The 18,759-nt window shown below is 40.7% G+C and overlaps 1 protein-coding gene across 4 annotated transcripts in view; it reads left to right on the forward strand.

The window, feature by feature from the left end:
- Positions 1–18,759, forward strand: part of xdh (xanthine dehydrogenase) — a 95,594-nt gene that overhangs the window by 14,403 nt on the left and 62,432 nt on the right. For 2 of the 4 annotated variants that reach the window (XM_034003514.3, XM_034003512.3), the window contains exons 2-10: positions 242–401; positions 849–957; positions 1,118–1,244; positions 1,913–1,974; positions 7,423–7,491; positions 8,265–8,351; positions 13,297–13,438; positions 17,958–18,050; positions 18,461–18,612. In XM_034003514.3, the coding sequence (XP_033859405.2) occupies positions 364–401; positions 849–957; positions 1,118–1,244; positions 1,913–1,974; positions 7,423–7,491; positions 8,265–8,351; positions 13,297–13,438; positions 17,958–18,050; positions 18,461–18,612 (879 nt within the window). In that variant the 5' untranslated portion in view covers positions 242–363. The remainder of the gene's footprint in view (positions 1–241; positions 402–848; positions 958–1,117; positions 1,245–1,912; positions 1,975–7,422; positions 7,492–8,264; positions 8,352–13,296; positions 13,439–17,957; positions 18,051–18,460; positions 18,613–18,759) is intronic. The other 2 variants (XM_034003511.3, XM_034003516.3) reach the window with 2 other exon arrangements.

The raw sequence follows: 18,759 nt of genomic DNA on the forward strand, positions 1-18,759 counted from the left end.
GTTCCGCCCCCTTTCTAGATGGCCCACTTCCGTATAACCCTGGGAATTAATTGTCTGACATCCAGTGCAGGGCACTCTGTTCCCTTTATACAGCACCCACACAGGTCAGGAGGGAGATTTATCACCAAGAATCATTCTGTCTCTGTCACAGTAACTTAAAAGTATCTTTATATTAGTAAGTGCCTATACATGCGAGCACCATCTTGTGAACATTTCCAATGTTCTTAATGTTTTATTATAGTGGAACACAATATGCTTTAAGAGCACTGCAGCCATATCCAGCCATTTCTTTAACCTCTATCAGTGGGTCTGACTGGAACCAAACTTGGCTGTGGAGAAGGAGGATGTGGTGCCTGCACTGTGATGATCTCAAAGTATGATCACTTTCAGAAGAAGATAATGTATCCTTTATATTCAACTCAGCATGTGGCTTTCAGTGTGCCTGTTCGTTCTACCTGTCAGCTGCGTGGTTAGTGGTAAAATATATTTTGAAGGGGGCACATATGCAGGTATTTGGAAGACATCATATTAAATGGCATGCTATTGTTAGATCGTATGGCATTATGATAGTATTTTGGTTGTGTGTCCCCCATAAAAACAAACATTTGTCAGCTTTACCTCTATTTGCATCTTTCCCTTTCCCAGCATCATTTGCAAGCAATTGATAATTGCTGTTTTAAAATAATACATCACATACCAGTACATGTTACCCAGGAAGTGCAGTTTCATTACAAAAAGTAAGTTCAGTTTAAGAATGTGAAAGCTGATTATCAAGGCCCCTGTAGTCTACTATATTTGGTTCATTTTAGCACTACTCTTGTGTTGAGAATCTTTAACATCTTTTACAGTCACTATTCCATTAATGCCTGCTTGGCCCCAGTTTGTTCTCTCCATCACACAGCTGTCACCACTGTGGAAGGAATTGGGAGTGTTACCAGTAGGCTTCACCCAGTCCAGGTAAACATTGCATATTTTTTTCATTCATTTGTACCTGAAGAATATAATTGTCCTGTTCAGCACATCTGGTAGCAGCGGGTGAACAAACTGTAATATGGAATAGAACACAAATTGATTGTTTAGATGTAGCAGTATATAATGAATAAAATGATCTATTTAGGAGAGAATAGCCAAAGCCCATGGCTCTCAGTGTGGATTCTGCACCCCAGGAATTGTCATGTCCATGTACTCCCTCCTGCGGAATACCCCACACCCTGCCATGGAGGAAATCGAGGAGGCTTTCCAAGGTTTGTGACCTAGCCAGCATGACAATTGTTGACAAAAAACGAAATATGAGATACAATAAACTGAAAACAATTTATAGAAAGGTTGGAAAATATTCCAGGGATATGTTTCTAAATTTTCTATAAATTGCTGTCAGTTTATTCAACACAGAACAGAACACTGTACTGCACAGTTCATCACACTGATTTTTATTCAGATACTAGCTCATATACCATTGAAATGCCATACCACTTAGATTTCGAAATGTCACATTTTTAAATTTTTGTCAGTTTTTGTAAAGTATATGGAAAACTATAAAGCGGTAAGTAATTCAGTATGTTAACATAACTTTATTCAGCAGGTTTCATTTGACTTTATGAAGCACAATTTGTTATTTCTATAGGGTGCTGCAAAACTTTTGGCCATAGCTGTATGACATTTACAAAATAAGGGCCAGTGCTCTGATAAGTTCTATAGTGTCTTTTCATTCTAAGGGAAAAAGAAAACTGTTGGTGTTCAATAAATCAACCCTCTCTTACATAGATTATTTTAATTGCATGCATATGGTGCATACTGTTTGACTTTTAAAGTTGTTTTGAATTTGGACCAAAGAGGATCAGTTTCACTGTAAGTAAAACATGATATAATTGAATTTTTATATTAATTTTTAACTGATTTTTGTTTATTACAGGGAACTTGTGCCGCTGTACTGGATATATGTCTATTTTGGAGGGATACAAGACATTTGCCAATGTATGTTATTAGAATCAGTTCCCTTTCAATTCGAAGACGACCAACAACAATACTTTGGGGATATGCCTTCCACAGGTCAGGTATTTACTGAGCATTTTATGTCAGAGCTGCCGATAGGCCCCTGTGGTGAGCGACATCCTCGGTCCCGCCTACTGAGGTATTAAGTAGTCACTCTGCAGAGATTATGTTCTCTTTTGCTTCTCACAATCAAGGTAGGTATAACTAACCTCTCCAGTTGCATGATTGTTTTGTTGTAAAAGAGCTCTCACTTCGAGTTTTTCTGCTAATTCCACTGCAATTTATAGTCGGCTTGCCACTTCCCAGGAATCAGAAACTCAGTTTCTGAGGACTGAGCTGAAACGCTGTGCAACCCTCTGCGCTCCGTTAAAAAAAAAAAATATATATATATTGTAAGACAGCGGGGGGGGGGGGGAGGGGTGGTTAAATGCTCCCTGGAAGAAAACATGTGCGAAAGGCACATTTGTTTAGTTTAATTGTATTTGTGATTCTTTAATTGTATTTTGCTTTATTGTTAATCAGTGCCATTAATTGGTTTATTGCTTAATTATTCCCTGCACCTGGAGATCATTATTAAATAAGAACCAGGTGCAGGGTATTAAAGAGGAGCAGTCAGATTGCTCGAGGCTGCTGAGTAGAAGGAGGCAGATGAGGTGCTCTCCTTTCCGAGCAGTCGAGAGGTAAAGAGTGTGCAATTTAAACCTGTTTGATTTTGTTTGTGGTGTTGTGTTTGGTGGGGAAACAGCTTCGCCGTCCCATTTATAGTCAGGGTGTTCCAGAAAGTTTAGTTAGTGCTTGTAAAGAGCTAGGTGTTTGTTTTGTGTTTGTTTTATTTTTGTGAATTAAAAATAGCGCATCAGCGCTTGAAAAAAAAAAGAAAAAAACACAAAACAAACACCTAGCTCTTTTTTCTGTGTGCTGTCTGAAGGCTGTGCTCCACGCTGCTGTAAGCTACACGCTGCATCAGTTGTGTGACAGTCTGCACACAGTCGGTGCTCCAGAGCCTCGAAGCCTCGGTGCTTTGGCGCCTTCAGTGCACAGGCGCTCCCTGCATCGATACCCTCTGTGCCCTTGGTGCTTCGGTGTCTCAGAGCCTCGGTGCATCAGTGCTTCGACACCCTCGGTGCCGTAGAGCCATTGGTGCTCAGACGCTCCCTGCAACGATACCTTCGGTGCCCTTGGTGCTTCGATGCCTCAGAGCCTGGTTACCTCGGTGCTTCTGCGCTTTTTGGTCTCAGAGCCTCGATGCTTCGATGCCCTCTGCTAACTTGCTCCCTGCATCAGAACCCTTGGTGCCCTCTGTGCCCCAGAGCCTCAGTGCCCCCGGACATTGATGCATCAGCGCTCCCTTAGTGCAGATGCTCTGTGCATCGCAATGTTGAAGTTCCACCCATGCACGTCCTGTGGAGGTATGCTTTCCCCACAGGACAAACACCTCCTGTGTGTCAAGTGCTTGGTGATACAGCACATCTCCTGCACCATAGGAGATGAGACGTTCTGCTCCATCTGCGCAGTGTCCCAGCCTTGGACCCTGCACAGGAGGCTTGCAGAATTTACAGGAGCGGCTTCCTCAGCCAGCTCAGCTGAGCCCTCTGCAGCGTTGGGAGCCCCGTCTTCCCCCCTCCTCCAGCTGCCTTCCAGTCCGTCACAGAGCCTGTGCCCAGGTTTCAGCCCACCAAGCTCGCAGCCACTCATTGTCTCCTTTGAGGAGCAGTAAGAGGGCTAGGCACAGTAGGCAGGCCAAGGATATCTCGGACCTTCCCCCTGCTCTGCCTCCGACACCTGCCCTGGTACCGACCCCACCTTCACTGGCAGACGCGGGCATCTCGGACCAAGATGCGATGAGTGAGCAGGACCAGGACACTATCTCGATCACGGCTTGCTGGGATGGGGACTTTAGAGCAGCAGGAGACAGAGGTCCAGGAAGTGACCCAGGAGACGGTGGCCTCAGAGACTAGTGTTACCCCTCCATCGAGCTTGGTTTGAGCGCTCATGGAGGGAGCCTCCAATTCCCTTCAGGTTCCCTGGAAGGCAGCGCCAGAACAGTATCGTTCTGTATTCAGACCAGCGCAAGCTTCAACCCCCTAGCCTTTACCAGTGTTCCTGGATTTTCTGGAGGATGTACAATCTTCCTGGCACCAACCGGCCTCGTCTCGAAAAATGCAGCCCCACTGGCCTCCTTGGAAGGTGCGGGGGCGCTGGGACTAGCACAATTCCCAAGGTTGGATTCCACCATAGTGGCTCTGGTGCAAGATCCTCCATAAGGAGGTTTGTCCAAGGACCCTGTATGCTCCAACGGCCAATGCAGGATCACAGAGGCCCACCTCAAGAAAGTGTACGCAGCTGAAGTGCAGGTAATTCGCCTGGCCAACACGGCAGGTCTCCTAATGGCCTACCTGGATGGCATCCAGCGATCGGCGCTCCTCCCCGAACCGGTAACCTCAGAGCTTCGCTTGGTCTCCGGTATGCTGCTACAAATTAAAACACAGTAATAAAACTACAAAATAAAGGTGCTGCACTCTGTAGCTTTACCCTGACTCTCACTATCCGTATGGCCCGGGTCTCCGTTCTACGCTCACTTGTTCCCTCAGTAGACTATACAGATACTCTCTGGGGTTCTGCCCAAGTCTTTTCCCTGCTACTAAAAAATAATTTTTCTTTCTTTTTATTTTGTTTTGTTTTGGTCCTCTGTGGCTGTGCTTGGTCCGGCAGCAGTGCTTCCGCTGGCTCGTTTCTCGTCCTATAGGGGCAGATCTGAGGGAACAACAGAGTGTTATTTTATAGGCCCAGCAATCCCCCAAGGCCCACCTCTCAGCCACTCAGAGAGAGGGAAAGCTAACACACCTTCTTCTCCACCTCTCCGTGTCAATGCCATGACTGACAGGCGGATCTTACGAGGCTGCTGCCCTCTTCCTGCAGCACCATGCATGGGTCAGACAATCAGCACAGATCTCCCCTGTTGCACCCTTTTTCAACAGGGATCCACAGTACAGTTGGTGTTGTGTCAGAAACTATTGGATCTGATGGCCATAGCTTCATCAACCATCCAACTGGGGTTACTCCACATGCGCACGATCCAAGCGTGGCTCAATACCTTCTGGATACACCCTAAACGTGACAGACACTGTCGGCTGACCTTGTCTCGCGTATACTGGGAAGCCCTATGCTGGTGGAGGCAAGCCTCTCACCTACTCGAAGGCGTAAGGATGGGAGTGATTCACAGCTGTCAGGTGGTGACGACAGACGCATCCAACTCGGGTTGGGGTGCGGTCTGGGCAGGCAGCGGAGTCCGTGGGTCCTGGTCGGGTTGACGGACATTCCTGCACACAAATGCACTGGAACTGCGAGCGGTTAGGTTTGCTCTCTAGCACTTCCTCTCAGTGCTGCAGAAGAGACATATCCTTGTCCACACGGACAACATGTCAGTAGTAGCTTATGTCAACCGCCAGGGAGGACTTCGGTCCCCAGGGTTGAACCACATAGCCTTTTGACTATTGACCTGGGCAAAGAGGCACTTGCTATTCCTCTGGGCTGTTCATCTCCCAGGAGTGGTGAATTGGGCTGCAGACCTCCTCTCCACGGAAGGTCCTCACCCGTTAGAATGGGAACTCTATCCTCAGGTGGTAGAGCGCATTTGGGAATGGTTCAGGAAGGCCAGAGTCAATCGCTTTGCCACGGCAGAGACGACTCACTGCCCCCTATGGTTCTCCCTCCACTGCTGCAGCGGACCACTAGGCGTCGACGCCTTAGCGCACGAATGGCTTTTATTCGCATTCCTGCCAATACCGTTGCTCCCGGCCTTCCTAGAGAAAGTTCGGAGAGAAGAGGCGTCAGTTCTCCTGGTGGCACCCAGATGGCCCAGAAGAATCTGGTTTACAAACCTTTGCCAGCTGCTGCAAGGCCAGCCCTGGGAGATCCTGCTGTGCAGGATCTCCTCAGTCAGGTGAGAGGCACTCTCTGGCACCCAGAACCAGGCAGACTCCAACTGTGGGTCTGGCCCCTGAACGGGACCGTCTGTCTGCCTTCCTTAGGGCTCTCAGACGCGGTTGTTAGTACACTGCAGAATGCTAGGGTCTCCTCCACAAGGGCACTGTATGCCTACAAGTGGAGGTATTTTAAAAAATGTTGTATGACCAGATGTCATGATCCTATCTATTGCCCTATAGCAACTATTTTACAGTTTCTGCAAGATTTGCTGGAGGCAGGCAAGTCCCCCTCTATGCTGAAAGTGTACCTGGCAGCTATATGTACATGACACGTCCTCATTGACAGTTTCCCTGGGTACTCATATTCTGGCGACATGTTTTCTAACGGGTGCTTGGCTGCTAAGTCCTCCTAGGAAGGACTTCCTCCCCGAGTGGAGTCTAGATGTGGTATTGGAGGCTCTCACTAAGGCCCTGTTTGAGCCTACACATTCCATAGAGTTGAAATAACTCACTGTTGAAGTCAGCCTTTTTTGTTAACCATCACCTCCACTAAGCAGGTTAGTGAGCTACAGGCTCTGTCAGGGTGTTGCTATGCACAAACACTGCTTTCCTTCCTAAGGTGGTTACAGCTTTCACTTGAATCAATCAGTGGAATTAGAGGCTTTCCATCCCCCTCCTTTTTCTTTGGAGGAGGATCGGATTCCTCAACCTGGTTTGGGCATTGAGCTGTTCTGTGAATAGGACGAGTGCACTGTGTCAGTTTGACCAGCCCTTCGTCTGTCATGGTGAAAGGACCCTGGGTAAAGCCCTCTCAAAGCAGCGACTGTCCCACTGGATTGTGGACACAGTTTTGACTGCATATACTAATGCCAGCCTACCCCTACCTGTGAGGGTGGCAACGCACTCTACCAGAGTAGTGGTTATGTCATGGGCCCTCTTTAGAGGTGCCTCATTGACTGATATCTGTACTGCAGCTAGCTGGGTTACTCCACATAAATTCACCAGGTGCTACCGACTCAATGTGGTAGATCCCAAGGGTCACAAGGGTCCTTTCCCAAAAGTATTATTGTTGGTCATATTTGAATTGAAATAGAACAATAGACTATGGATGTAACCCCGGTCCCCTGAAAGAGAAGATAACCAATAAGCCTTGCAAGGTCACATCACTCGCATTCGCGGGTTCGATTCAGAAGAGAACGCAATCTCCGCTGAGTGACTACTTAACCCCTTGGTAGGAGGGACCGAGTATGTCACTCCCTGGAGGGGGCTATCAGCAGCTCTGACATAAAATGCTCAGTAAATACCTCTGCCACTGTATAGATCAATAAAATAGAGCCCATTGTTATTTAGCAGTCTTGTGAGGGAAGCTTGTATAGGTTTGCAAATGTGACGCTTACACTACCACTACAACTGCTAATATCTTAACAACTGTAAATATATTTAAATATTGAAATGTACACCTTGTTCAACTGCATTTTGATAAATTGCATTCTATATTTTCTAGAATTCAGGTTGTTGTGGTAGTAAAGGAAAACAGGATGGCTGCTGTATGAACAAAGAGGAAACGAATGAGGTAAGTAAACTAAATATACACTGTTTTTTTTTATTGATCAGCGCTCGTCCGTATATGACTTTGTAACATGCTTGTGCAGTTCTAACAAGAAATGTTGGCTATTTCAACATCAACACAATACTTGAGCTGTTTATGCATTAGTGTAATTGAGTGACATTCAGTTGGAAAGCTCAATAATGCCAAATTAAGAAATACTATAAGAAAATTGCTAAATGCAATGACTAATTATTCAGTTGAAGACTTTGACACTGTCATTACATTTAGTTTCTTTTAGTACATAAAACTTTCAATTATTTCTTAAAACTTTCAACTGGCTGCTGATTCATTTGAGTATCCATAGTTTACTGTGGTTTTCCTGACAAATTACTTCCATTGACTGTGTAGGTCTCACGTGTGCTTTTTTTAAAATGTTTTTTTCATCATATATCTTGTACTGTACTAGATCAAAGAAAGATCCTAGTTTGCATGCTTCCAGGAGGTATTTATACGTACACTTCCTTGGTCATTTCACTTGGGGAAGTACATTCTCTCTATCCCTTCAATGCCTTCTTTTCTGTCCTTAACCAACCTGACGCTTCCCCTAATAACTGACCTGCGTGGACCCCACAGACAGGCTGAGGTGAAATGACCTAGGAACTGCAAGTGTAACAGAATTACTGACAGTAACCCATTTAACAGTATTTTGCTGAACTATCATAATATATACAAAATACTTGCCCTCAGTTTAATGTTTTTTACAGACAGATACACCACAATTTATTTTTTTATTGCAGATGTATTTACAGCCTGGATTATATGATCCATCAGAGTTCAAACCCATTGATCCTACTCAGGAGCCTATTTTTCCACCAGAACTACTGGTATGTACTTGTCTGCTTATAGCTTTTAATTTTGAAGTCCTTTTTTTAAATATTAAATTAATTCAGAGTATTTCCCTCTATTGTGGAATAAGGAATTAAAATGATAACACTTTTCTTGAAGTCCCTTGGTTATTTGCTTTTTTAGTTTTACCATTGCAATTTGGTTTCAAATACACCAGGAAATGGCCAGTGAAATGGCCAGTGAAAACTATTTCTAATAATTGTGAACAGGATGGCTTCAGTGATGACGTCAGACCAGAAACACAGAATCAGGAAGTAGCGGGTGAGAGCTGAAACGCTACGGTGTTCAGCTTCTTTTATTAAATAATAAACAAAAACAAAAGGTTTAAACAAAACAAACACCAAACAAACAAAAGGGCACCTTGGCCAAACAAATAAACAAATAAGTCTCACCAGCACGCTTAGCAGTTGTTTCTATTTGGCTTTCTCTCTCCTTGCTCACTGTCCTGTATTCTCCTCTGTACACTCAATGAGAGTAGAGAGCTGCAGGGTTTTATATTCTTGCCGAGAGGTTAACTAGCTGTTAATTAATTATCCTATTACCCCTCGGCTATAGTCTGTACGAGTTTAATAAGGATGCGTGACTGTCAGCTAGTTAAATAATCAGTAGCTGATCAGTCACGCATCCTCACGAGGTTTTTAAAATACAAAAACTATAACAATTAAGCGGCACTTCGCTGTGATATAAACATAAATCATAATATAAATTAAATAATAAACAAAGGGGCGGGACACTCCGCCACATAATACATAAGAAAATACACTTTGGAGCATTGGTTATCACTCTTTTAAGCTATGACAAGTGCTTTTCTAAGCTTTCCAATTGAAAAGCACTTATTATATATTTACGGGTCAGGAGCAAGGGCTGCATGGAGGAAGAACCTCAGGAATTGAGAATAGAAGTGCTTTGTGAGTACATGGTTTTCCCCTTGGCTCCCCTAAGACTGGGAAGTGAGCTTCACTTACCCCAGAGGAGGACTGTTGCAGAGGTGGAGCAGCACAGTGGAGGAGGGGAGGACAGAGAACAAGAGCATGGCTTGGGGTTTAAATAGTGAGACTGGCAGAGATTATTGACAGGACAGAAAGGGGGAGGAGCCTGTCAGATTTCGCACATACTTCTTTTATTGCTCTGAGCACACTCTCAAACTCAGGGGAGACATTTAAGGAGGACAGAGATGTTTTGGACTCCTGTAGTGGATTGTTTGTGCACTGGGCTTGCAACGTATCCAGACAACTTTTAAATAATCAAGAAAATCACACAGACACAGATTTAATTTGAAGTTTTAATGATTCAGAACAGTAATAGTGCTTATTAAATGCTTAAAAATGGATTGAGTGCTTGCAGGGCACAACAAATCCCAAGCAATAGGCAATCTAAGCAATCCAGTGCCTTTACAAGTTTAATAGCATTAATACTTCAATACAGTAATACAAATATGGTTATCTTATGCTTAGCCCTAGGCTAGCCATGCAAGAAGCTAAAGCGCCCACCGCTAAATCCTAAAACATTCAATATATCACTCTCCAAAGCTATAACATAATTCCTATACTTTATAGCAATGCATCAATATAAATGAGATATAAATTCAAATATATGATTTCCTTCCAGTATATGGAAGTGTAGTGTAGAATATATGCAAAAATAAGAACTGCCTTTAAAAGGCAGAAACAGGGATCACGTCAGCTTGTAGTACCAAGTCGACTGATACTTGACTGGGGTTTTGCCTCAGCTTTTATAGGGTTTTTTCTCCATTCAATACATCAGAAGACCCAATTACATCTAATGATTTACTCTGTTTTGACAGCTCTTTGTGTGAATAATATATTTCAAAAAGTACCAGTGTATATGTATAAGAGAGATGTTTTTAATATGTAACACCAGCTCTATTTGATTATATTAATCTGGTTAAAAAATATGTCCCTCTTAGCAGCATATCATGTTACCTTTTCAGAGTGTTGTCAATGGGCCAATTTAACTTCATATACACATATGTGTCAACAAAATATTGGACAAAGACTGTAGGGGTTTATCATAAGCCTTTGAATAAAACCACTACGCATACAGCGGCCAGTCCAGTTATTTTAATTTAAATTCAGGCTATAATGAACACGTTAAATATAATAGTCTCATAATAAAAAATTTTTTTTAATATAATGAGGTACATACTCTTGTCTTTCTTAAAGCACCTTCTGTTGGTTATCATTCAAGGTTGGAAAATCTAGCTTTTAAGAGCCAACACCGAATCCTGCTTTGAGGTGCCAAAGATGAGGCGCCTTATCTTTTGAAGGTCTAATGCCCGTCCAAAATAATACTGTGTGTCTGAGACAAATCTTCACTTCTTTCACTTTTAAACTCTACAGTTTCCCTGTAAATAAATACCTCTGTTTATTACTGCAGTAAAACTTACATAAATGCAACACTGTGGCCTTTTCAGTTTAAAATGTAACTCTGTCCAACAGTTGCTTTTTCTTTTGTAATACAAAAGCCTCTGTATTTTTGGCTTACAAACATCATCCCAATTAAAGTCGCTACCTTTCTGATAAGAACTGATACTGTAGACAACTTTTCTAATTTAAATGAAATGCTCGCTTCGGCTGCCAAGTTTTCATTCATTTCTATAATATAATGAAGAGAACGGACATTACCCCATATACTCCCTTATTCTGGTACCAAAAGGTATTTCGGTAGTTAATTTTGTTCATTATAGAAAGGCCTTGGATTCAAAACTGCTGATTACCAGCACGTCTTGCTTCGGCTTTCCATGCCCAGCTCCACTCTGCTACGAGCACGTAAAGAAGAGGCCACAAAATTAGTTATTTTCCTTTAGTAGGTCTGTGTACTGAAGTTGTTAATTACTTTTACACTTTATTGTCTTGCTTTTTTAAACATAATACTTTAATAATTGTACTATTTCAATCTTTCTAGAATATCTGCTTTCAACTCAAGGACAACTTGTAGATCAAGTCTTACAGTGTAGTCCAAATAAGATACATGACTGTGAATCCATTAAACTATAGGCTTGTTAATATTGAGAAACATAACAGCATTATTAAGACTTCTGTTGTTTATTACTATTTGTATTACACTAAAGCCCCAAACAGGCAAAACACTTGTTAGTTCAAATATTATGTTTATTTACTTCAAACATATTATTTCTCTTCAGACAGTTTATTTCAAAATACTTTTCAAAACCTCTGTGCTTAGTTGCAATAAAATCAAACAGGTATAACATCGCTTTTTTAGTTTTAAACATTCTTCTGTCTATAAGGGTTTACTTTTTTCTTTTTGTTATAATCTTCAAGTTAATTAAATGAGATGCCTGCTTCTGCCAAGGTTAACACAGACTTCCACGCGCAATAGTGCTTATTAATTTAAAGATAGGGGAAGACCCTATTTTTAAGTCTGACCAGCTTTAACAAAGGCATATAGACAGTTTTCATAATTTAAATTGTTATTCTGCTCAGTTTGCTACAATAGTATTTCTACTGGTTGTATATTCTTTTAAACAGTACAATTATTACAATATTCTGACAGTGTCAGTTAGTACTGAACTTCTCTAATTTTTAACTGTAATATGTTCTTTCAACAATAATAATTTTATTTCTATAACAGTTTAACTTTATATGATTATATATAACATGTATTTTAATTCAGATACTTCAATATAGCAATCTCATTTATAAATTGTAATTTTTAATTAGGCACCTGCTTAGCAGCAAATACAACCTTGAATATTAAAACTTAGGACTACTGTACTTTGATATAACCACAAACCTATTCTAGTTGAATTGTTCCTGGCATATTTAACTGTGCTCCATAGATTTTGCGATTCTGTTCTCACTGGATTAAAATGTTTGAGGCTCTGAGTCTAATTAAAAAAAAAAGCTTTTGCATGTTAAGGGAGGTTTGGAACTTTCAGCAGGCCGGCCTGACCTTTAGATATCAGGGGCTCTCTTTTTCAGACCTTACACAGATTTATTCAAAAGGATACAAAATACAGAATCCTACAACATTACTATTAGCAACGTATTTCATTCTATAGCATCTAATCCATATCTAATAAGTCAGCTCATTCCCAGCTAGGTTCAAATTCTCCTCCTGGCTCAGCTTGAAGTGGTTCTGTGAACACAACAACAGGCCTGTGCATCCAGCATTTTACATCACAGGTGTGGGCGACCAGGGTCTTTACTTGATATCTGCAAGACACTTGTACACGTTTGGGAGGAATACCCTCCTTACATTCTAGCACCCCTAAATGTGCCCACTTTACTGGATGATCATTTTCACAGCTCATGCATTCAGTTCTTTTCACACTATCTGGGTCCACATCTAAGTGTGAAAATGATATTCCTTCAGGGCCATTACATTCAAATAGAATTTGACAGTGCCTGACCAAATGACTACAGGCCGGGCAAGGTTTTGACTTTGTCATTGATAATCCGCCCCGGCACTTATCACATCTACAGTTTACAAAAGGATTGCTTTTGACCTATCTCTAAAGAATCACTTCTCTACCAGAAACAATGGTTCTGGATCTATAACTATTTCTTTGATACATTACATATTGCTCACAAAGGGTAATTTTAGGAGGTACCCCCTCCATCCAGAATACAGGTGTGGGCCAATATTCACTTCCATGCAAAAGGATCTAATGACTTATAGCACATAAGGGACGTGCCAGAACAGCCTGTGCCAAGCCCTAGCTCCTGCCCCCTGAATCAGGCCCATGGCTACAATAATGCATGGTACAAAGATAAATTAAATCTTGTGTAGAATAACTTAGACGATAGTATACTGTTTTTGCAACTTTCATTAAGGTTATCCATAATAATGGAGCTTTTTGGGGAATCAAAAAATACTTTCAAAGTTATGCCAGTTTATTTCCTATATATGCCTGAACCATGAATGTATTTTTTTATTCAGTTATTTGACAGGTTGCCATCAAAGCAGCTGCAGTTCAAAGGTGAACGGATGATGTGGATTCAGCCCTGCTCTCTTAGTGGACTGCTGTCTCTAAAAGCAGAGTACCCTGATGCCAAGCTTGTGGTTGGGAACACAGAAATTGGTAAGCAAGTGCTTTTTACATATACAGGTGCAATAATGTGCATATATTTCCAGTGGTTCCTTCTACTGCTGGTGGTGGATATATGACAGGCGGACAACAGAAGTAAAAATGTATTTCATTCTAAACTGCAAATGTGTTACCTGTGTTGCAAAAAGAAGTGCCGACAGGTAGGGCATGTGGTATTATTTTGTTAGCAACAACCACTTTAAAGGTCAAAGGGTGTGTGTGACAAGCTGGCTTTAGTGGTTACGTCAGACCAGAAAGGAGTACACAGACAGACGGTAGTTGGTGGTGAATCTGAGACGCTGTTGCGCTCAGTGAGTTTATTGTAAAATAAAAGGTTTGAACAGAAAACAGGACACGGCACTTGCGGTCAAAATAAACAGACAAACAAAATGAACAGACACTAACAAACAGGGACGAACACTAAACAAACACGTACTACGTAGCAATTGCTTCTTTTTATTTCTCTCCTCACTCTCTCCCATTCCTTCGCCCCCTGAACACACAACCCAGAGTAAGTAAAACGTGCATCTATATATACTGTTGTGCCAGGTTTATTCACTTGAATCCCAGCACGTGAACTAATTATGTGCAACCCTGTGCTCACATATTAAATACTTTATATGCACGTGAAGTGAAGCGCAATCCCCGTGCCTAAATACAATTATACATTTTAAATAACTCGTGCTACACACACCCATTTATATCCCATGCAGCCATATCTATACACCAACATTAACACACCACACGCAACATATAACACAGAAATGCACACAGGGGCGGGGCACATTGCCACAGTGTGTTACAGAATTACAGCAGAATGTAATTGTTTTCACACACCTAGTTTCCTGTAATGAAACACACAAGATGAAATCTTGAAAGCTGATGTGTCCCAGTTTTGCATGGTTTAAAAGTAGGCTTGTCTGCATTCTGTTTTCAGTATGATCCAATTAATTTAAATCATATAGTAGCTATTTAATGGGTTGTACCTAATTTTTTATTTGATAAAAACACTCATGTTGTGCACTTCTATTCACGATGTATATCTCATATGTGCAGTTTTGAAAGATGCACATGCTATAGGAAGCATATATTTTGTTTAAAGAATGACGTGGTATGTATCGTACTAGGTTAAAGAAAGCTCTGTTTCATCAGGGTCAAAGCATGTTACTGGGGAAGTAGCAGGACAGTTAATGGCAGTAAATAACACGTTGACTTTAAAGGTCGTTAACAGCAAGAACACTATGTTTCTAGAAGCTGGAATTCAAAACTTCTGGTGAGACAGGTTCATCTAAAATAACTTGACATACAACTTGAGAAAAAAAATTCTCTCAGGTATTGTAGGTTGACATAACACAAATTCACCAAATTGTCTTTTAAAAATGAAGTCCCTCCATTCTCTGTCTGATACACCTGGCAATTTACCCTGAACTAGAGTAGCATAGCAATTATCTTAACAATGGAAGTAGTACAAAAGACAACACTGAGAACATGCCATTGCTTATTTAACCACTTCAACCCCAGATGTAAAACTGAAACCCCTTCCCAGGTACCAGATTTTGAAAATAATAATAATAATGTTTTCAAACCTGTAACTGCTATAAAATGTTAACATGTGATGAATAAAACACAAATAAATGACCTAAACTGTGTTTTTCATTAACCCTTTATGCTGCTGTGTACTACATACCCATATTCAATATAGAGATAAAAATGTTTTTTTTTTTTATTTGTTTTTAATAATGAAAGCAAAAATGCTGCTAATAACGATAATAACAATAGTAATCCGTAATTATCGACTTGCTCTGTGCCATTTATTGAAATGTTCAATACAACAGAACCCGGGATTGCCTTCGCAACCACTGCACATTTTTCTTGTGTCTTTTCTTTTGTTTTCATTTTTGTAGCAGACCCTGTACCTTTTTTACGGTGTCTGCTTCGCTTTTGTTGGAGGGATAGTCACAAATGCGTGTACACAGCTACTTTGCGCAGGCATTATGATGGATCTGCCTGCCGCATTGCCTGTACCTAGTGCTGTGTTTTGATAGTATTTCGTCACAGCACTGCCATTTCAAGCCAAACAGCTTCCCGTTTACAGCTGGCTTACCTGTAAAGTAGCTGCATGCTCTTCTATTTGTACAGTTCTTGGCTCTACATCCTCTTCATCATCATCACTGAGTGATAAGTTAGCATCACTGTCGCTGGTATCGAAATCCTCCGAACCAGCTTTACTTCCGTTGCTCATTATGGTGCAGCAGTGTGGGGTGGTGGTTAGGGTCGTGGGTTCAATCTCTGGTGGGGACACTGCTAATGTACCCTTGAGCAAGGTATTTTACCTAGATTGCTCCAGTAAAAACCCAACTGTATAAATGGGTAATTGTATGTAAAAAAATAAGGTGATATCTTGTAACAATTGTAAGTCGCCCTGGATAAGGACGTCAGCTAAGAAATAAATAATAATAATAATAATAATAATAGAAAGACCACGTACGTTTGCATGTTTAGCTTTTGCTAAAAACTATATAAACTATAACTAAACAAGTAAAACTAATAATAAATAAAAAATAATAATTTAAAATGACTATACATATATATATAGCTCTTTGAGCTAATATATATATATATATATTGTGAGGAAGCAGGTGGAGTGAGACAGCAGGGAGGGGGTTAAAACCTCCCTGCGAGAGAAAAGATGTGCGAATGCACCTGTTGTTAATTGTTTGATTATTGATTGTCCGCACCTGAGCGTGATTGGGCAGTTTAAAAGGAGAGCAGTCAGTCTGCTCAGGGCTGCTGAGGAGAAGGAGGCAGACGAGGTGCTCTGCTTCCCAGCAGTCAGAGAGAACGAGCGAGAAAGTTGTAAAGTAAGTGCGGTACTAAACTGTTGTTTTGGGAGGACAGGGAAACGGCTTAGCCGTCCTGCGTTAGTTAGGTTCCTGTGTGTGTAGTTAGTGCTCGATAAGAGCTAGGTGTTTGTTTTGTGTTTTTGTTTGTTTTATTAAAAGTGCGCGGAAGCGCTGAACACTATTTCTGTGTCTGGGTAAATTTTTAAAGGGGCAACGAACCCGAGAAGGTGAAGTCTTTCACAATATATATATATGTATATATATATATATATATATATATATATATATATATATATATACACTTGTAAAAGCTGAATGCCTTCCTGCAATATTTCTCAGCCTTCTAAATGCCCACAGCTAGATTGGAATCGCTACATGACACGCAATTGGATACAAATGTTACCTGACCCTCCCCGGACTTTCATTGCACATTCCACAGTATGAGAAACCGATCATAGAATAGAATGGGAAACTTGACGTACGCAGGTACGGCATGGTACTGCAAGTGTGTTTTCATTTGACGTCATGGTGTTGAAGTGGTTAAGCATCTCTTGTGACAGGTGCTTATATGAATCAATAGTGTCGTCAAAAAATGAAATGCAGACTTTAAACTCTGCAGGTATCTATACATCCATGCCTGGCTGCCAATTTGTAGGTTTTGCTTGTGGTAGTGATATGTCCAATGCTTGTGAATGCATTACCTTCAAAGTATGTTTTTGCTTTATATATACTTAGCTTTTCAATAAAAGCTCTCTGTCAATCTGAACATCTCCCTTTATCAATACATCTCAATTAAAACCAATTTACTCCTTTTTCGTGGTTGTAGTAGAGGGTTTCCACTATGGTGCTCAAGACCACTTGAACCATTTTTGTATGGTCAAAAACTTACCTGATTTTATGTTAGGTGGAGGCTGGGTGTGAACCAATGACCACGCACATCTGGAGCAATTTAACCACTATGCAAAAAGAACCAGGGTCCTCAGTATGTAGGGTTATCAAGCTTTTTAACCTCATCTCACCTTCAGGGGTCAGAATCCGTAATTTCCTGCTCTGTGGAGACTGCATGTTTTTACTTTGTAAATGAGATATTACATTTCATTAGAAAACAATTCAGTACCGTCAGCCAATCAGCTTCCAGTTATAGCGGGCTTTAATAGACGGTAGATGCCCGCTGGAATGTCTCAGCACCAACTGTGAAAAAAAATTAAAATCCATCCGCACAAGTGTTGCCTTAAACAGTCCCTATCCCAATTAACAATACACAAATACATACATAAATAAAATGGTGTGTGGACAAACCCAATAATATTAATTTTATTTTAGTTGTGTCTCTATGATTGGAGTATCATTATAGCATCCTTATAAAGTGTGGTAAAGCATGCCATGGTACAATCTTAGGAAAAGCATGGTAAACTACAGATACGTATGGTAAAGCACTGTAAAAAGACCTGGTTAACAACGGTAAAGTGCGGTATAAGCAACAGAAAGGCACAGTAAACTACAGAATTACAGAGCAAATAAATGTACAGTAATAAACTTGCACAATACTGTTTCAGGGAAAAGTATTCCTATTCCAAATCAGCCATGTTTGACACGTGTGTTGTGGTTGTTGTTGTTTTTGTTTAAATGACAGAATAATTCATATTTATTGTTTTGTTCTTTTTGTCAAGGAATTGAAATTAAATATAAGAACATGCTGTATCCAGTGATTCTAGCCCCAGGATATATTTCAGAACTGAACATTGTCCAGCACACCGAAGAAGGTAACTGATTACAAACACTGGGACAACAGTATCCCCCAATCGTTAGGACATTTTAAAAATGGGGGCCAAGCTAGCTCCATTTATGTCTTCAAAGATTGACTCACTGTGAAATCGTTTGCTCAACCTTGCTTTAGCATTATCAGAAATTACTAAGTTCTTAAATTACTAGAAATTATTATTTATTATATATTTTTATTTTAAATGTTTACACACCAGGAAAATCTCATTAAAAGTAGACACATATACATGTAACATCATGCATTCTCACACACATTCCTCATTGGTCAGTCATTTCATATACATCCATCAAAATAATGTTTGTGCAGCTTTTGTAAACATTATTTCAGAAAGAAAAAAAAATGTTTGGAAGATGGTTAAGTGGGGAATAAAAATAATAATGTTGTTTTTAGGTATCATATTTGGAGCTGCCTGCACATTGACTCTGATTGGAGATGTCCTTCGGAAAGCAGTGTCTGAACTCCCAAAGCACAAGACTGAAGTGTTTCAAGCGGTTCTGGAGCAACTGAGGTGGTTTGCTGGGCAGCAAATCAGAAACGTTGCAGTAAGTACAGCATTTAAAGATAAACAGTTGAAATTTGTGGGGATTTTTTTTTTAATCTAAGATTTTCAACAACCTGTTTGTGATTTTGTTTTGAACAAATGTTATACATTGTAACTGTATGAAGCAGCTACTTATTAGCTGTAAATG

This window comes from Acipenser ruthenus, chromosome 5, assembly GCF_902713425.1.
Source record: "Acipenser ruthenus chromosome 5, fAciRut3.2 maternal haplotype, whole genome shotgun sequence".
Classification (NCBI taxonomy): domain Eukaryota; kingdom Metazoa; phylum Chordata; class Actinopteri; order Acipenseriformes; family Acipenseridae; genus Acipenser; species Acipenser ruthenus.